Source organism: Magallana gigas, chromosome 7 (genome assembly GCF_963853765.1).
Source record: "Magallana gigas chromosome 7, xbMagGiga1.1, whole genome shotgun sequence".
Classification (NCBI taxonomy): Eukaryota; Metazoa; Mollusca; class Bivalvia; order Ostreida; family Ostreidae; genus Magallana; species Magallana gigas.
In genome coordinates this window covers 48983283-49003267 of record NC_088859.1, presented here as the reverse complement: position 1 = coordinate 49003267, position 19985 = coordinate 48983283, and the positions used below count along the sequence as shown (strand labels likewise).

At 34.1% G+C, this 19985-nt stretch overlaps 2 protein-coding genes across 7 annotated transcripts; one reads left to right on the top strand and one right to left on the bottom strand.

Annotated features, from left to right (window-relative positions):
* Nucleotides 1–3752: 3752 nt before the first annotated feature.
* On the bottom strand, nt 3753–12067 carry LOC105325607 (WD repeat-containing protein 5B). 3 transcript variants are annotated; one of them, XM_011425243.4, is made up of 9 exons: nt 11960–12067; nt 9258–9440; nt 8287–8429; nt 7356–7536; nt 7084–7190; nt 6774–6920; nt 5285–5365; nt 4626–4838; nt 3753–4511 (listed from the first exon to the last, which is right to left on the bottom strand). In XM_011425243.4, the coding sequence occupies exons 2-9, from the start codon at nt 9307–9309 to the stop codon at nt 4395–4397; spliced, it is 1041 nt and encodes a 346-aa protein (XP_011423545.1). In that variant the 5' UTR covers nt 9310–9440; nt 11960–12067; the 3' UTR covers nt 3753–4394. The 3 variants fall into 3 exon arrangements, with proteins under 3 accessions (XP_011423545.1, XP_034311218.1, XP_011423544.1); XM_034455327.2 differs by having other exon boundaries at nt 9258–9312; nt 11960–12021; XM_011425242.4 differs by lacking the exon at nt 11960–12067 and adding an exon at nt 10051–10220.
* A 24-nt stretch (nt 12068–12091) lies between these two features.
* LOC105325608 (mitochondrial Rho GTPase 1) lies at nt 12092–19676 on the top strand. Of its 4 annotated transcripts, XM_011425244.4 has the most exons (20): nt 12092–12371; nt 12763–12903; nt 13018–13061; nt 13204–13257; nt 13413–13523; nt 13680–13730; nt 13844–13945; nt 14045–14086; nt 14255–14311; nt 14479–14587; nt 14739–14859; nt 15012–15096; nt 15260–15405; nt 15531–15717; nt 15860–15982; nt 16075–16200; nt 16323–16519; nt 16711–16779; nt 18136–18147; nt 18642–19676. In XM_011425244.4, the coding sequence occupies exons 1-20, from the start codon at nt 12329–12331 to the stop codon at nt 18766–18768; spliced, it is 1947 nt and encodes a 648-aa protein (XP_011423546.2). In that variant the 5' UTR covers nt 12092–12328; the 3' UTR covers nt 18769–19676. The 4 variants fall into 4 exon arrangements, with proteins under 4 accessions (XP_011423546.2, XP_011423548.2, XP_011423547.2 ...); XM_011425246.4 differs by lacking the exon at nt 16711–16779; XM_011425245.4 differs by lacking the exon at nt 18136–18147.
* Nucleotides 19677–19985: the final 309 nt, after the last annotated feature.

Here is a 19985-nt window from a genome sequence, read left to right as displayed (position 1 = left end):
TGATTTTGGAAGTTTTTACCGGATCTATCCTTTTAGACGCACCTTATTGTAGAAATTGAACAAATGAATGCAATTACGTTTTCCTCAAATAAAGATATAGATTAATTATCAAAATAAACGTAAGTCATATCGTAATGTGTATTTGTTACTTAATAATTTGAATCGTTAGACAATGAAAAAAGGTATAGGGGTTAATTCCTTACAAGTAAAAATGTATGTGACATAGAACGAAAGTAATGAAGTTTCCTTTTTTCTGATCCGCGGTAATAAAAGGTTATCCGTTATACTCAAATAAAATTACATTGATCACTTCATTCACTTGCCTATAACGGGAGCCTTGATTCACGGAGCACGATTACAGTTAAAACCCTCGGTTCTTGATCGCTAAACTTATATCCAAGTCAGAAAAAGTCGTCCACTGACATAAAAAAAAAATAACAGTCACTTGAATTTTGTTTAAATAACTTGTGATGGAAAGTATTGAGAGTCTTGAGAATTCTAGAAAGCCGGTTACGTGTTGAGTTAGGGTTGTTTCAATGACGCGGATAAAAAAAACCCTTTTGGATTTCTAAAGGTTACATTGCAGAATTAAAGAGTGCATCTTATCAGAAAACTTCTGGTCGATAATCGCTTATGAACAAGTACTAGCTTTTATACTGGTACCTCAGAGGGCACTACCCTTACTCCGATGAGTCTGTATCCAATTTTTATGAACCTATATTAATATCTAGTTGTCAAATATTTAGTCTATTACTACGCAATAACCAGTATGTGTCAAGCTCTGACTGCAGTCTACAAAATCTATGTACGAGATCTCAATTTCCCACTTAAGCAAGAAAATTACTTGTACAGTAAATATTTTTTTTATTAATAGGAAAAGAGGATTGGGGGGGGGGGGGGGGGGTCGACCATTGACCATTTTCTGCAGAATCTTAATTTTTCTCCATCTACCAACACTGTTCATCTCCATTAGGCGTTTCGAGTTTCCTTTTGTTGATGTCCTTTCTACAGAACAGAGACCTGGTATCACGCAGCTCTCACAACTCACGCCATCACTGTTTTGAAGAAAAAAAATGTCCATTAGTTGTGAAAACCATTCTGTACCTATTTAGAAGCTTCTAGAACTACTGTTATTGCATGTGGAAGCTGTTTGAAAAAAATACATTGTGGATTCTGTGTGGAATAAAATCTTTGTGACAATAGTACAAATTCCCACTTCCTATATGTCACGATAACATCATTGATTTTTCGCTATAATCAACACAAAAGTACACGGTTTTTTTCTCTCCTTTTTCAAGTTTTTATAATAGCAAACAGGAAACAATGTGGAAGATGAATCCAGACATGGAAAAGAAGTATAATTTGTTTCATCAAATTGTTATGGGTTTTTTTTTTCAATTAGACCTGCTACTCTTCATTGCACAGTGTGGACGCTGTGACCCTGCGCCACGGCAGTGTAACATTGTCCCCTCTCCGTGTCACACCGTTTTTGGCCAGACCTCAGTTCCTCTCTAGCACGACGATTTCCTTCTTCGTACAACGTACAAGAATGCGTAGAGGACATGGCGCGCGTGCGCGGATCAAAGGACACGGCTTTTCTCGTCAAACATACACGTTCGAATTGTCAGCAGGGAAATTCGTCAGATGCTCCGGAATTTTATTGACACCGTGTTGTTGTGTTCAACCATCATTTAGAGGTTATTTTTGCTGAGTTTGAAATAGATGAAATTTGTAACCAATATGACTAACGGAGTGACAAAACGGCGCAACTATCCCGTGGAACAAGGCCAGGACATACATCCACGAAGGGCGAAACAAAAGCTGCAATTCATGGAAGACTGTTTTCTCTATAAATTTGAAAACAAAATATCGATAACATAATAAAGACAGTGAATTTGTAATACAGACTGTTTGTATGACAGTAAGTGAGGCAAACAAAAACACGTCCACTTTAGAAATGCTGCGTTCGAACGAACAACGTTGACATTCAATATATTAATCATATAGTAATCATACAGGTTACAATTTTGTGCACCTGGACGGAAATAGGTCACAATAGATACATGAACAGAGTGCACCTGTTTGCTCAGTGAGTGCAGGTAAACTACTGGTATATCCGTCCCGCTGCAGCCCCTTCTAACTGCCATAACGTTTGAAGGAAAATTTACCCCTTTTTTAATTCGATATTGATAATAATCGGACACACGATAATCAATTATCAGTCGATCACTGGTAAATTAAACATCAATGTTCATTTTATTTAGTAAAAACACATGAGGCCCATGAACAACACTGCTCACCCAATCACCAGTGTCAAATGTTGACAAAAGTAGCTGTTAAACTTCATGAATATTAAATACATCATACAATTCAATAAAAAAATCATGACAAAATACACATAAAATCCATGCAAACATTAACATTTTCCTTAAAATTGTATAATTTCGGGCCCTAGAACCTACGTTGGATATTTTTGGATATTTTTGCTAGTAATGTGCAGAAACACGGATAGGAATTCTGGGAAATATGCACTTGTTTGTCACAGTCAAGAGATACAAGAATTTTTGTTCGGTGAGCAATGTGGTTCATGGGCCCCCTGTTGAAAAGCTATTCCATTTTGAGTGCAAAATTCCCTCTGGTTTTAACTCCTCCCTCAAATTCCCTCCCAAGAATGGTATGGATTGTTTTGCCTTTATTCAAACTTATAATTTTCACAAATCTTTGCATCCATTTTCTGAATTACATTGTTTTCTTTCTGCTTTTCTGTTTAAATTGGGGCCTCTGTATGACTCCCTTGTAACCTCTAGGTTTCATTGTAAAAAACAATTTAAAACATCTATACCATGACCTTCTTTCACAATTATTTCAAATATTGTAGACTTGTGTAAATTCTTGGAAAGATTCTTGAGGTGGAATAACACATCGTCATAAAATGGCTGACATCTGATCGAAACGACATTTTGTTTTATTAAAATGATCTTATATACAGCAACATATAACTTACCTCATAGCCGAGTAGATGAAGTGTCGGGCTTGTGATCCGTACATATACACCGAGATCGAATCCCGCATGGGAGCTTTTGTTGTTACTTACTGAATTGATTTTTTTATCATTAAAATTCATTTTTTATCCCCAATTTGCAAATTTTTCGCTTATTTGACATAAATGTATAGTTTATTTATCATTATATCTTTCATAATCAAATAATTTACGGTTAATTTTCTAACCATTACTTGAAAGACCTTTACCCAAAGGCAGTAGTGACAAGTTTGGTCGCAATTGGGCCAGTTGTTACAGCAGAAATATTCGATCTTTCTGTTCAGTTTAGCAAATTTTTTTTTTTTTTTTGGGGGGGGGGGGGTAATGTCAAGTGGAAATTAACTTTACAGAAGAAACTTAATGGACATTGTATCATTTTTTTAATTTCTTGCACTATAATCTGGAAATAATATATAGTAGCATTTAAATCCATGGGTGGATCTAGATTTTTTTTTTCAAGGGGGCTCCGATTTTTTGGCAATTTTACTATTTTAATTTATAAGAAATTTGAATTTTCCAGAGGAGACCCCCTCCCCCCTAGTTCCACTCATGGAATCCATTGATTAAAATTTTTACCAAAGTGACATACAAAACTAATAAGATTCCGATGGAATCCAACAAGTTTTTGTTTCATATATCTCTAGGCAGTGGAATTTCTGTTTGATATAAATGAACTAAAGAATTCAATGCAATAAAAAAAGTATAAACAATGTTTATAAATACTGAATGTTTATTTGTATTATGCTTCATTTTTTCACACCAGTAAATATGTAATAAAGTACAAATCAATGAATATGTTTGGACGGAACCAGGGGACGGATATCTCGCAGAATAGAACTGAGAAAATCATTTAAACCCAAGAATGTGTAGATACATGCAGAACAAACAAACATTGGTACATGTGTTCAGATAGAATCTCCATACATCCAGCAGGTGACAGATGTGGGACAATTTCCACCTGGAGACAGGTATACAGAGGGTGATGGTATCGGAGCTAATCAGTGAACTTGGTGAGGCACACTTTACACACTAGCTTGGCTATCAATGAAGGTTTGGCACTCTCACAACCAATGAAGCTTTGTGTAGATTGTACGGTTATTGAGTATAATAAATGGATAGAACATTTCTTACAGAATATGACTTAATTGAATATATTATGTTGTTACTTTTTACATTTATAAAAAAAGATCACACCATTGTTGAAGCAAGCCACAGGTAGGGATAACCTGTAATACAGTGCAGGGTCAATGTTCTAGATCATAGACTTCTTTGGCAACACTTGATCAGCAGCACATACAGAGACGAGCAATATATAGTTCAAATAATACGGAATGAACACAGCGCTGTTTTGGAGTTACTTCAAGGCCGCAAGGACTAGGTTGTTTTCTCCTCCCCCCACTGCTAGTAGACGTCCCCCCATCACTGTGTCCAGGGCTTGGACCGGTTTGTGCATCTGTACCTTGCCAATAACCTACACAAGGGAAAGGGAGAGAACTCAAATTGATTAACTAATGAATAAGCTATGAAACCACAGCAGCATTAAATCTTGATATTGATATTGATGTTGAGTGTGTGACAGGCTTACCTCCCCTGTGACTGTGTTGATGGCCTGTACATTATTGGTGCCACTCCCCCCGGCCACCACCACATCATTGTCACAGAACTGTGAACAGTACAGGTAGGCACCGTCATGTCCCTTGTAGTCAAACGGAATGTTCTTATCCAACTTGCCCTCAGTATAGTTCCACACTTGTAAAGCATTGGTAGCCACCCAGGACCCAGTCAAGATTTTCATTCCCTAAAATAAAAATAAACATAAAATGGTGAATAAAACAAAATGCAACACAGAAATCTATTGAACTACAAATTACCATTTCATACCATAGACAGTTTCTGGCTTTATCAACTCTGATCTATCTTAACCTAACTTCCAATAATTCAACACTCTTTTATATAAAACCTACAAAAATCAGAATATCGAACTTCTTACTTTAAGACGTGTTTACTTTAGAATTCATTGTCACACCAGCATGCTTAAGAATATTTACAGTTTTAAAGACTACCCAGGAGTTTGAATTATTTAACGGAAAATTGCTGCACATGTGATGAAATACATAATCCTCTTAAAATAGATTTCAACATCTCTGATTGTAACATAGTATCAATGCCTGCTGACTTCAATATTAAGTACTAAGTTGCCTCTTTCTGTGGCTCTTGTTATTCAGCAATGAGGAGGGACTATACCTTCAGGTCCAGACTGTCTCCACAGATATGCGGCCCGTGAATTGTTCGTTTTACTCCATCATTTGACCGAGCATCCCAGATCTGTTCAAGAAATCAATGCATGAAGAATTTCCTGTGATTATCATTATTACCCAGTAAATATAATATCTTAAAATAAAACTTAAAAAACAACAAGCAAAACCATTACTGTGCCTGAGTCATCAGGGTTAAATCACTGCCAAATGTTCATGCACAATTAAACAAATCAAGAATCTTTTTGTGATCTGCCATTTTTGCTATATTGATTAGGATATTTTTTTTATGGCACTCTGTTAAGTATATAAAATATAAAATGTTAACATGGAAGCATTGCTATATCTCAGGTACAAATGTTAATGTGATTTCAGGATAGCCTTTGAAAGGGGACGAAATTAACTACAATTTGCTTCTATAAACCATTCTCATTTTCCAGTCAATACATAATTGCCTCATGAATCCACAACTGATTGCACACACTTTATGTCTAACGCCCTCTTACAGCTGATGTTATCAGCCCAGAACTACTACCTGTTTCTCATTGAACTGGCATTAGTGCCATTTATTTCGTTATATGTTTTTGGCACTTTATTGCAGGTAAACAAAACACCAAAAATGGGTCATTTATCACGCTGCACACGATACATGTAAACTACTGAAGATAGAAATTATATATACATTAAATAAAACTCTTGAAAACTTTTTCTCTTTGAAATTTTCCATGAAATTTTGTGTATACAAACTTTTGTTTATTTAATTGAATTTTTCTAGCAGAGCCTAAAATTAGGTAAACATTCATCATGGTCAAACCACTGTACAGAATGATTGAAGATTCTGTTGATTCTGATAATTACAGTGTTACATGTACTTGTTGTCAAATTTATATCCTAAACGAGGTTCAGACAAAACTTCACAAAGCACCTGACAATTGACTAATGATCAAGCAACAACTAATGATCAATACCAAAATGTGAGGCCCAATCGGTTTTGAGAGGCCAAATGAAATTTGAGATGCCTAATTTGAAATCTACTTAAAGGTAATTTTGACAACTGTGCAATATCTGAGATCTTGAGATGTTGCATGCAGATTGAGATAATGATACTTGGTAAACAAATTCATATTAAATTGGATAAATTGATGTCAACTTTTGGATGATCAATTTAGTAAACAATTAGTTCAATTAATGGACTTGTATTGATAAGGTGATTGATTCAAAATTCCTTTGATTTGAAGTTACTAGATCATCCACAGTTAGGATATATAAGGGATATTGTTTATAGAAGCCCTTTGTTTTAGGATTGGATTATTGTTGTGAGGTACGTATCCTCCACTCTCAGCTGGATTATCAAGAGGTTCTTATCTTTATAAGGATAATTTTTAGAGACTCCTTCACAGAGCAGGATAATTTTGAGTTGATTGACATGAGATCAATTTGCGAGCTCTCTCGTTCTGAGATATCATTGAGATATCTACCTTGAGATGATTTTCCCATCCTCCTGTCACAAAGATGTCATCATACTCAGGGTGGTACTTTAGAGCAAACACTCTCATGGCACATCCAGCCGTCTGGATCTCTGTAGGGTTCTGTTTCTGGCTATATCCCTCGTATGTGTGGACGAGCTGCAAATAGAGCAATCACTCAATTATTTCCTAGAAATAGGGCTATAATAATCTAACAGAATATATAAGCCTCACAGTAGTGACAACACATGCATTGTTGTGTAATAACTTCATTGAAGAAATTTTAGACGATAAAACATATTTCCTCCAAGTGCAAAAGTACCTGTCCTGTTTTTGAGTTATAAATTCTGATGCTCAAGTCCCTTCCTCCAGTGGCAAAATGTAGGCCATCAAAATCAAAATCCAGGCAGTTTATTTCATTATCCTTCTCTGTAAAGAGATAAATGTCATACAAAAAATACCCAAAAGAAAAATAACAAATTTAATTGATCGAAATTTGCAGCAGACCTCTAACGACAGGATTAATTAAAGTGATCTTGATTGTTTGGACGGCTACTTTAAATTGTTTGTTATTTGTTATGGTAACTTGTATACCTGAAGCGAACTCCTCAATAGCACCAGTGTCGGTGTTGCAAGAGAAGATCTTGCCATCTGATGTTGAGGCCAGCAGGATGTGATGTGCTTTTGGATGGAATCTCATGCACATTATGGCCATTCCCCCATAACGAGATTTTCTCAACTCTGACACCAACTCGCCAGTAGTGGAGCTGTACAACTGAAAAACAGCAGGAGTCAAAGAAACATAACTCTGTGTCAACTTAGTATACACACATTATATAAAGCTGTCATTATTTCTTTAAACGAAGAAAAGAGAGAGAATGCACATGCAGTTAGATGGGACAAGTCTTTACAACTTTTTTTTATTGTCAATGTTGCGGTTTTTTTCAGCAGAAATAATGGGAATTGATTGACGGTATAGTGTTTTATATGATAGCCAGATCGAATACCATTTATACAAAAAATAGCAAAAATTCAATCAATATAATAGTCTCGTGAATATAAATTGGCAAAGGTCTCATTACTTTGATTTTTGTGCTTGCAAGCTACTTTGATGTGAAGTTAATTAGGCCACAATAAAATTATGGTTTGTTTGGAATTGCCTCCCGCTTCATTGAAATACCCCCATGCAGCTAATAAAATTTAATTATGAAAAAATACAGAATATTTTTTTTTATATATAGAAATGTTTATTTTTTACCTGTTTTTAATTAGTTAAAATTCAAGTTCGAAAAAAAAATCCCCTCCCTCCCTCCTAGGTCTAGAAACCTCCAAGCAGCTATTCCGACAAACATTTTTTTACGGATGGCCTTAGTGACATCAAATTTGAAAATCTGTACACAAATTGGGGACAATTATAACTGACATTTTGTTTTCACATAGGGAATACCAATTTGAAATATTTGCATAATGTTTGGGCATTTGACTCATGTTACATGTACTGATAAATAGAAATCTTGATGAATACCCTGATGGCACCGTTCCCATGGCCCACTGCCAGGACTTCCCCACTATAAGAGTACTGAAGCGAGTAGATGCAGTCCAATGCAGGGTCAAAGGGGATTTCCTTCAGGATTTCTAGCTTTGTGAACTTCTCAGGCCAGTTCTTCCCTAAAAACAAAATAAAAACATGCAAAGATCTTGAATACTGACATAGTTATGGTAAAGAGAATCTGAAATCTGAATGGTCAGCTTATATTGCACAATTAATGCAGAATCTACAAGAAAAACAGATGTCATAGCAAATGACTAAAAAAGAAAAAATTAATATCATATAATTATCATAATCATCAATTCCTCTCTCTCATCTTCTCCTAAATCAGCTGGCTCTCTAAAATCAAACAATCCCCTCCATTCACTCTTTACATTTTACACCTAAATTGATTATTGATTGCATGTTTAAACCACTCAGTATAGGCTGAGATTAAATCTACTGAGCAGTCAGCCCGGAGGGACATCAAATGAATGGCTGATATGATCCGGCTATTACTTTGTCAACACTTGCTTCTGCTGGTCTATGGTCAACCACAGAGAGACAAGATTGGTTATAAAGTCGGTATTAATTTGCACCATCAGCTGAACACCAGCACTCCATAATAGCAGGAGATTTACTTGCTATAGCCAATAAATCACATTAATTTGAAGTTAAGAGCCCCATGCAGTTCAGATTTACCTCAATCCATGTGACAAGCATAATGATGCTACATGCAGCACTTCACTTCAGATGAATGTCACTCTTAATCTAGTGTATCAAAAGCTATACAACTCTTTCCAATAGATCACTGACCAATTTAGATAAAAGTACCCACTATAATTTCAAGATTTTACTTAATGACTTTAGCCTCACTATCTCTGACATATCATGAATAGAACAAATCAACTGTTATCAAAAGTAAATCACTGCATTGTATAATCGTGTAGCATTATCAGTTTTGTTACCTTGTTCAATCACCTGTCCAGCATCGAGTGCTTCTTGTCGGCGACGAGCCATGTTCTAAACAAGAACAATTCTGTTGATCAAGTTTAGGACTATTACAGGATTAATCAGAGAATGTCAACACCGATTCTTGTACAGCCAAGATCAAATGTCACTCATCCCTAGTGCAAGTCTAGACCAGCAGCCTACAAAAAGCATTTCAAATTTTAAGTTCTTTTTTAAAAAATTCTAATTCAATAGCCTAACATTAAGATAAAATGCTCAAGTCTCTTTAACAAAGTAAATGAAGTTTTTGATTATAAGTTTGTCAGTTTAAATTGGTTTTATGATGAATTGCATGAATCTAATGCTTGTGTTTAGAATTTTGCTATCACTAGGTTAGAAGACATTTAAATTGAATTGGCACAGCCAGCAAGCAATATTAATCAGGATTGTTGTTCCAGGTACAGGTACACGGCAGAATATTGAACCCTGTGTATATAATGGAAACTCCTGAAGCTTTAACTAGATACTACACAGTTTAAATACACTGTTTCTAAAAATCCTTTGCAAAGAAATGTTATAAATAGTCTTTGAATACATCAACTTTACTGTTTACCTTTTTTTAGAAAAATCATGGAGAAAACCGATAAATTACATGTAAATACAAATACTTTTTAATAAAAAAAAAACAAACTGTCTTGGAATCGTTTGTGGTAATTTTGATGCTCAAATTCAGTATGATCGAAAACATTAGAATTAATAAACATGTACCATCTAATTTACGGCATGTGAAATAAAATGCTAAATTCCTACCTTGTTGTTTAAATCCTTCCAAGGAAGAGAACAAAGATATGTAAATTAAGACTATCTCTCCACGACTGTTATATACTCGGGTTTTAAACTTGCTTTTAAAAGTATTGACCCAAAATGGTTGTTGATCATTCCATTTATATGTTAAGCAGTGGAGGACTCTGTCTACAAGGCCATGAGTATTGGTGCCCACAATGTAACCTTTAAATTAATAAGATCAATGATTGATCACAATGAACGCCAGGGGTTCAGTAAATACCTGGCTCATTTTAGAGCACCCTAATCAACTTGCTGGAATGAATAGTGGAATGTTATTTGTGACCATTTACATTGTTTATTTGCAGAGTTCTTATATTTTTAAAAGCACAATTAACATTTTTCTCTAGTGTATATTTTGCTGATTGGAATTTTACTTTTTTTTTTTAAATTCTTTTCATACGGGTAGTTTCATCATATAATTAAGATTTTAATTAAACTATAATGATTTGTTGGTAGTCTGCAAATCATGCTATAATTTTAACTACTGGTAATAGAAATCAGTAATTCATTATGTACAATTCACAATAATGAATGGGCTATTAATAATGCAACATACAGAAATCAGTTTTCCATAAATTCAAGTGTGTGGCCTCATATGCAATTAAACTTACTTTGCAGTTGCTGCATGGGTAAAAAAAGCCATACCGTGTACAATTTCATTTTTGTTCATCAAACTTTTAAAAAATTAATTTTTATTATTTAATTTAAACCCGTTGGCCTCCATAGCACAGCTGTGTTTAAAGAGAATTATCAGATAATTTATCATTCTTGTAAGCCTCATGCATGTTTTACATTCATATATCTGTCATTTCTGTGAATCTGTCATAAAGGCCCACCCTGGCAAAATTAAAATTCCATGTTCACAGAAGTCAATTGGTCATAAAAATTGACAGCAATTTTGTACAAAATACAATCTGTTGGAGAAGAGAACTACCTTAATTTTTACATACACTGCATGTACATTCAAAACATTTCATTGGTACCAAAACATCTGCAGCACTATTATATAAATAATCTTTCATCTTTCTCTCATTTGAAATATTATAATATAATCTATGATTTATGAATTTAGACACTGAAGCTTTGAAACCCCCCAATGACCATGGAAGTATAAAGTTAAAGTGCATGGTGAATGATATTTTAAATGTGATGTTTATAAACTGCTTTCAAAGCTTGTATTATACAGGTCTTCCTGAGCAATTCCATTTAGGTAAGGGAATGAATTAAGATCGAGTCCAAGGTTCGATTCCCAGTCCAGTCATACATATATTTTCATTGTATATTTGCTCACTCCTTCGTAGTATAATACCTAATATTATAATAATAATAATAATAAAACTATAAAGCAGACAAAAATATAAGAGTTTCAAATTGGTTTTTATTCATTAATTACACCAAAATCTGACAAGAGATTGAATTCAGGGTACAAAGGTTAAAACCCCTGTCTCGTCCATCAGTATTTCTCCTATCCCGTTAATTTGGTGCCATGCCAACCCCTGGAACTGACAGGTTAACTCCTGCAGAGGGAATTTAAGAGCCTGAGGGGGGAGGGAGAATGTGAGGGTCAGAATTAATAGTTTAAATAAAGTTTACAAATAGCTCATTTGGTAGAGCACCTGACTAGAGAATCAGGGGGCCCGGGTTCAAATCCCGGTCTGGTCTGTCATTATTTATCCCATCCCATTACACTATATCGTGTTTCAATGTGATGGAGGCAATGCAGATATATCCTGCATGCTTGCATGACCATGCATGGTGTTATGCACAGTAGCTGTACGGTATGGGTATACAAATGTAGTAAATTGGTCGTCATTGGTTAGCACCACGTTAACCAAACAATTCATAAAGCCTTCAAAAGTTTTTAATCACTTACTTTTTCGTTGTTTTATTATAAATCCACGCACTCTCTTAACAAGTGGTTGCTGCAGACGCTTTCTTTCGTTAGTCGATTGTGCGCAATACCGCCGGAAGTTACTTTCGGGTTACTCTGGAGTTTTCTTACTAGTCAGAGTGGTCGAAGATGGCGAGGATTTTTTTCCTATTGAACCTCACATGTTGATGTTAAATTATCGTGTTTTGCATAAAATATAATGAAAATTGTATAGTTATTATATATTTTATATCTAATATAGTGACAGGGATTTATGTGAGACATTATTTTTGTCATCATGCCCCCAATATGTGGGAATTTTGGAAATATAGAATGACCTTCTAGTTTAGTAAATTGTCAACATTTTCAACCATGACATCAAAGAGAGAAGTTAGGATCTTACTTGTTGGAGATCGTAAGCATGTTTATGTTTCTTCTTTTATCAGCTTTGCTTTGAAATCAAAGTGTAATTTTACACAGTTTTCGCCTTTTGGGAAGCGGTCGGTGCAGATGTTGCATAAGATGCACTGGGATGTATCCACTCCCAGCATCCTTGTCAGCCAGCGCTCGATTTTCGAAAATAAAAGTTAATTTAACTGCATACAAAAAAACCCTATAGCTTTACTTTCTTTTTAGATTCAAATTGCTTAACGTCAATTGATTAGTTTTAAATTGCCTATTTTTAAGATAAATCTACTTTTGTTCTATCAGTATAAGATACATTTGGTACCACTGTTTGTATTTGAATTTTATTTTGAAATAGGAAGTTTGGTGGTAAAATATTTTCAAATCATAATAATTTTTAGCTGGTGTTGGGAAGACCTCACTGATACTTAGCCTGGTCAGTGAGGAGTTTCCGGATGAAGTTCCAGCTAAGGCAGAGGAAATAACCATCCCTGCCGATGTCACTCCCGAACGAGTCCCCACTCACATCGTGGACTACAGCTGTGAGTCAATACATATATATATTTATCCATTTAAGTTAGTCAATTAAAGATTCTAATATTTAGGATAACCATTACTTCAAAAACCAATGATAAAAGTTTGTAATTTTGTTACAGCACAAGAGCAAGATGAAGATATACTCCAAGAAGAGATGGCAAAGGTAATTGATGATTAATTAGCTCTCATACCAACTCTAGGACATTTTTGGTGTAAATAATTCAAATTAACATTTGCATGTTTACTCTAAAATGAAAGAATTATTGAAATGATCATGTAAGTATACACATTTTTTCATATTTCAGTCAAATGTTATCTGTATAATATACTCAGTGGATGATGAGGACTCCATTGAAAGAGTAAGAATTTGATATTAACTATGATGTTTGTTTTATATCACACAAATTATGATGATTTAATAAATGAATGGTTCTTTCAAGCTGAATGATATATTGAAATAAAAGAATCAAATTAAAAGAAATTTGCATTTGAATGATAATTGTTTATTTGTCAGATTACCTCATTTTGGTTGCCTTACATTCGAACTCACTTGGGAGAGGAGCATAAAGTTCCTGTTATACTGGTGGGCAACAAGTGTGATCTGATGGACTTCAGCACAGAGGAGGTCTGGCCATTCACTCCTAATAAATTTCTCTTCCTCAAGTTTTACATTAAATGCTGTTGTTAATAAACTTATACAGTGCATATTTGTTTGAATTTAGTTTTACAAATGGTGAATAATGTTTTTCATAATTTTTATTGTTTTAAAATCATATTTCAGATCATGAGGCCTATAATGAATGACTTTGCTGAAGTGGAAACTTGTGTTGAGGTTCATATGTATTTCATTACAAAATATTTGGTGATAAGAGGACTTAATCGTTGATAGTTGCAGTGATTTATACATTATAACATATTCATCATACATTTATTTTTAACTTTCAGTGCTCGGCCAGAACCCTGAAGAATATCAGTGAACTGTTTTATTATGCACAAAAGGCAGTGCTGCACCCCACTGCGGCTGTCTATAACTCAGAAGAGAAAGAGGTGAGTTGGATATTGAGGTATTTAGGTGCAGAATGTGCTTCCTATATTACAAACTTTATATCTAACATACTTAATCTACCATAATATTTGTATTTCCAGCTCACATTGCAGTGCAAGAAAGCTCTCACAAGAATATTTAAGGTAATTAATGGTACAGTAGAGATACCGGTAATGGGGTTTATTATTCTCTCAGTTGTAAGTTTTCATTTTAATAAATTAAAATGCAGAGATTATAGTACATGTATTGTGTGTAAACCATGCATGTGCTTTATCCAATGGCCTAAACATGTACGTACATCATACTTTCAGATCTGTGATCTTGACAATGATTCTATTTTAAATGATGGCGAAGTTCATCAATTTCAAGTAAGTGTATAGTCTTAGTCTTCATGGTCCTGACATTGACCAGTTCACCACTTCAAGTTATTTTTTGAAATTCACCTTATCCTTATTCAGATTAATTTTTCTAATACCAAGTACCAGGCCTTTGATTCTGATACCAGGTAATTATGCAAGCCTATTGTACTTTTCAGTTGAAATGTTTCCATGCTCCTCTTCACTCCCAGTCACTGGAGGATGTCAAAGCCATTGTGAAGAGGAACATATCAGATGGTGTCGCTAATAATGGCTTATCTTTGAAGGGTCAGTTTTTTTAGTAGATCAGTGAAAGCAGTAATGATTTTTGACAGTTACTCAAAAACATGTATCTGGGCAAGAGAAATAAATTTTAAATGGACATTTACATTGTTTTGAAATTGTGTCTGTTGAACGCATTTGTTTTCTTTGTTTACAGGGTTCTTGTTTCTTCACACATTATTTATTCAGCGTGGACGCCATGAAACCACATGGACAGTTTTACGGACATTTGGTTATGATGATAATTTACAGCTCACTAAAGAATACTTGTCACCAAAGTAAGGACTCGTTTGACTTTATTTTAGAATAGCGATTGTGCAGTTAATGAGTTGATGAATAATGTGTGTTAAATACATACCGTAATTATTCATTCATCTTGTTTGGTTCACTCTTGTACCGGGTATATCCATTTAAAATTCCTTTTTTTTAGGATTCATGTTGGCCTAGGATGCACAACAGAATTATCTCTTCAAGGTCTACATTTTTTAAAACTATTGTTTCAAAAGTATGATGAGGTAAGATGACTTTTGATCTATTTTTCATTCTTCTGACTATCTTTTCTGATGCGATAGCTGAAGAATGATGAATTTAATCACAAAGTAAATTATTGTGTATTGTAGGCTCTACTATATTTACAATAGTGCATTTGGTATTTATATTGAATCTGTACACTTGCAGGACAATGATGGCTATTTGTCACCACCAGAGTTACAGAACCTATTTAGTACATGTCCTATGATGCCTTGGGGTCCAGATGTCAATAATACTGTGTGCACCAATCACAACGGTTGGATATCACTGCATGGATATCTGGCCCAGTGGGAGTAAATAATCATGACTCTTTAATTCATTCACAGAAAGGCTTGTTAAATTTGAAATGAAATGGTTGTTTGATGTTGATATTAGAATGATAACTTTATTTTGTAATTTAATGATTGATTTTATTCAGACTTACCACCCTGTTGGATGTGCCCAGAACCATTGAGTACCTGGCGTACTTGGGATATCAATATCTAAATGATAGCCAGCTGTCAGCAATTACAGTGACAAGAGACAAAAAGATCGACTTAGATAAGAAACAGACCAGTAGGAATGTGTTTAGATGTCACGTCATGGGGGCCAAAGGAGTGGGAAAGGTATCAGCTCCTATACATGTATATCTATATTCATCCTCACCAACAGGAATTGTCTTACAAATCTTATTCCTTTCTATGTCATCAAATTTCATATAACAAAACCTTAAAAAGTGCTCAGGTGATATTCTGTTCTGCGTTTCAGACTTCATTACTACAAGGTCACTTAAATAGGAACCTGAGATATGTGGCCACTTTAAACAAGGAGCACCTGTCCAGTTTCACAATAAACACGGTTCAGGTGTATGGACAGGAGAAATACTTGTTGGTAAGTGCTTGGAATTGAAAAATACCAGTTCTAAAATTTTGACTTTTTAAAGTGAAGTGCATCATTTATTTACATTTGTACTGTTATTGCAGCTCCATGAGGTTGATGTGGCAGTTAGTGACATGTTGAATCCCACAGAAATGAACTGCGATGTTGCCTGTCTAGTCTATGATGTCACCAACCCTAGAACCTTTGAGTTCTGTGCCAGAATGTATTTGGTAAATAGAGACTTTGGTATAATATGTTAGTCTCAAAATGTTTGTTTAAGATGTTAAGTAGATCTTTGATTACTATACAGCGTTTTTGTTCCAAACTGTAACTGGTTGTCTCTGATTTGTAGAAACATTTCCTGGACAGTCGGATACCCACCCTGGTGGTGGCGTGTAAGACAGAGCACCCTGCCATCCGACAGGACTACCACCTCTCCCCTGCTCAGTTCTGTCACAAGTACAAGCTTCCCCCACCCCAGAGTTTCACCTGTATCGACAAAGTCAACAAGGAGGTCTACATCAAACTGGCCACAATGGCTGCCTATCCGTAAGTCTATTTATGTTTTTGTACGAGTCACTGCAGCAGGACCAGGGATCTGTTCATTACATTCTATCATGACATTCTAATTGTTTCTCAGTCAGCATGAGTAACTGACCTGGTGACATTACTGGCAATGTGTTTTTTTTGGTTATCGATTTGCCTCATTTGTTGTATAATGTAACCCTATCCTTTTTCAGCAACCTGAAACGTTTGGTCCACATGCTGCTAGTTCAGCAGAACCCACTATGGCTACAAGAAAAAATAAGGTCTTTCTCTCTTTCATGCCCAAACTTTATTGGTGTATCCTGCATGTTTAGCCTGTATTTATGTCATATACATGTACTGTATGTATATCTCAGTAATAATCAGGGAATTAACTTTTGTGTGCATGTTTCACCAGGGGTTCTTTTTTGTTTCTTATTAAGGATTCTTAAATTACCCTCTTCGTAATCTTTTTTTTGTGTGTCTTTGTGTCATATTAGTTATATGTTGTTTTCATTTCGTGCAAGAACATATGTGAGTTAGTAATTTATAAAGCTTTGAAACTTGAATATTTTTGACAAGCAAGTCAGTACTGTAAAACTCAGTTGTAGCGAAGTCCTAGGGACCAATGGATTTACTTCATTATAAATCCGTAATTCGTTATATCCGTATGACAAATTCGTAATAATCACTATTGCGAGTTCACAATATACATGTTTTCTTTCACCAAACTATAATTTTTGCTAATTGAGGCTTTGAATAAAAATACATTACTTTGATACCTTTAATGATCAAATTGTTAGTCGAAAATTTTTTATGAAAATAAATTAATTCAAACTATTATGTTAAATGGTAGTGCAAACATTTTTAAACTGTAAAGAAATTTGTTATCAAAGTGTTAAATTTCATTATTATTCACCTCTATGGGACTCAAAATCAGTTTGCTATATCTGTAAATTCGTTATATCTGAATTTGTTATAACCATAAAATTTTGCAAGATTTGTTAAAATTTTTACTGAAGACTCAAAAAAACTTCACTATATCTGAGAATTTGTTATAGCCATGTTCGTACTAAATGAGTTTTACTGTAGACTATTTTGTTGAATTCTTAGAGCAGTAATTGTTTGGCTTAAACAATGATCGATGCATAATTATATAAATGAATTTGTCTTAGTTCTATTTCATGAGACAATTTACCCAGAAATTCATATCACTGATGTAGTTAGATTGATTATATGGAAATATTTTAATTACTGGTAGTCAAACAGCACATTGTATAACAACACAAACCTTAGTGTGAACCATGGAAATGTTAGATGATATGGACATGATATAAATCCATTAAAAATCATATAAATTTGGAACTATTTAATTTTTAAGAACATAAGAGTTAAGATTAACCATTTTGTTATTTTGGCCAAAATAAGATAAGTCAACATACCCTGTAATTTTGTATTAAAGTCAGATCCCTTAGAGATCTGCTTTCAGTAGATTGCCCATTAAAGCTATTTGTTTACATATGAAGTGAATCAAAAACATAATTTTATTCAGATTAGTACAAAAATGTAAACTTGGTTTTGAAATTGCCTTTTACAATAAATTTGCTGTCCTACCATATAATATCTGCTTTGTAACACAGATCTGGCGCTCAGTAAGTAGAGTCAAGTTCACCTTCAATTAATCCAAACTGACTAACAGATAGATTTTACTTTCTCAAGATCACAGTAGATCATGTTTTCAATTGACTGTTATAGTGCTAGCATGTTTGATTATCTCCAAAATTCTTAAAGGCAAATTTGTGTGTGTACGATAAACCTTCGACATGTTTTAGATTGTTGTGTTTTTCTCCAACAAATATTTTTGTGAAGTGAAAACTACACCTGTTCTCTCTTTATGTACTCATTAACAGATCTATACCTCTAAATTTCTAGATATTCATGGTGATCATTTTATTGCTTTTCTCGAAAGTCTTTTATATAGTTTCAGTAAAAGAAAATTAATTTGCTCTGTAATAAAGATTTTGTAATTGGGAATAGCTTAAACTTTATTTTATACATGTAAAGTGTAAAATATTGTGCAAAATTCGGTTTTTAGCTGTGATAGAATTTCATCAGCTTTGTTTTAGTGTTGATTTTTCTGTTTTAGGCATGTGAGAGACATTATATCCCGGGATGATAAGATATATCTGAAGATCGGGCTATTAGCTGCTGCCTTAGCCGGAGTAGGCTTTATCGTTTATCGAATGTCCAGCTCCTCCAGTTCCTCAAGATAATACCATGCAGACATACTTCTACTAATTTTAATATACAATGTTAGCATTTGCTGGTGATAATCAGAACGTGCAGCAACAGAAGCCACTTGTGTGGTAAACTTTTGGACTGGTAAAGTAAGTCTTATACACCCTGGCAACACTGTGTGATGATTGGCAAAAATAGGGAATGGAAATATCTCACTACACCCAGTGTTCTTCTTAAGTCTTCTCTGGACAGACTTCTACCCCTATACTTCTGTTAGTGAGACTATTAGGTTGTGTGGGGGTCTTGTGTTTTATTGTTGTGTACTCATTGTAAGTTTGAATGAAATCTTGTGATTGATTTATTCGTGTAATAATCAGTACATGTGTATGTGTATTGTGATATCAGATCATGATCTGTCAAACCTATGGAGTTAACTTTAAAAGTTTCATGGCTCTGCAACTTAAAATGACCAGTGTTTTTTTAGCTGAACACTTTTCGGTGGATTTTACTAGGAATTCACATGTATTTTGACTCATTTTTTGTTTACTCAGTTTCCATAGAAACTGGCTTTCGTTTAGCATCTATCAGCCATATTTGTCATTTTTAATGAGGTATTTCAAGACGTATAACCTTGAATAGAAGACAAAATGCAATAAAAGGCAATGTATTAGATAGTTATTTATTATCAAATAATTTGAATAAAGGAGATAGGGGAAAATTAATTGATATAAAATGCAGAATGATTTAAATGAGTTTTTGAAAAAAAAAGTGCAGGTGACTTTAATTATTTCTTTAGAATTTTACTCATTAAAAAGCATTTAATTGATGATGTCATCAATTAATTGGGTTACAGAAGTTGTACTTTGTGTATGTATGCACTTACATTTACATAGGAAAGGTATGTATACTGCCTTTGAATAAAGACGACTCGTGATATTGATAATATTTGTTTTGTTTTTATTTAAACAACATTTTATAATGACAAATAAAGGTACATGAAATTGTTGAATGAATTTGTATGAAATCAATTAAGAATTTCGAAATTAAAAGAGAGAGAGGATGATGTGCTTTGTAATGATGTAAGCAGTGATTTCATATGGAAGGTTTAAAAGGTCAGCAGTTGTACCTTTAGTAATTTGTTTTAAACAAATCATTTGAAATAAAAATTAAGTAATTTAAGATAACTAGCTGCATTAAACAGGTCTCTACTTCATAAAATTATAAAAAAATATATATATATATATATATATAT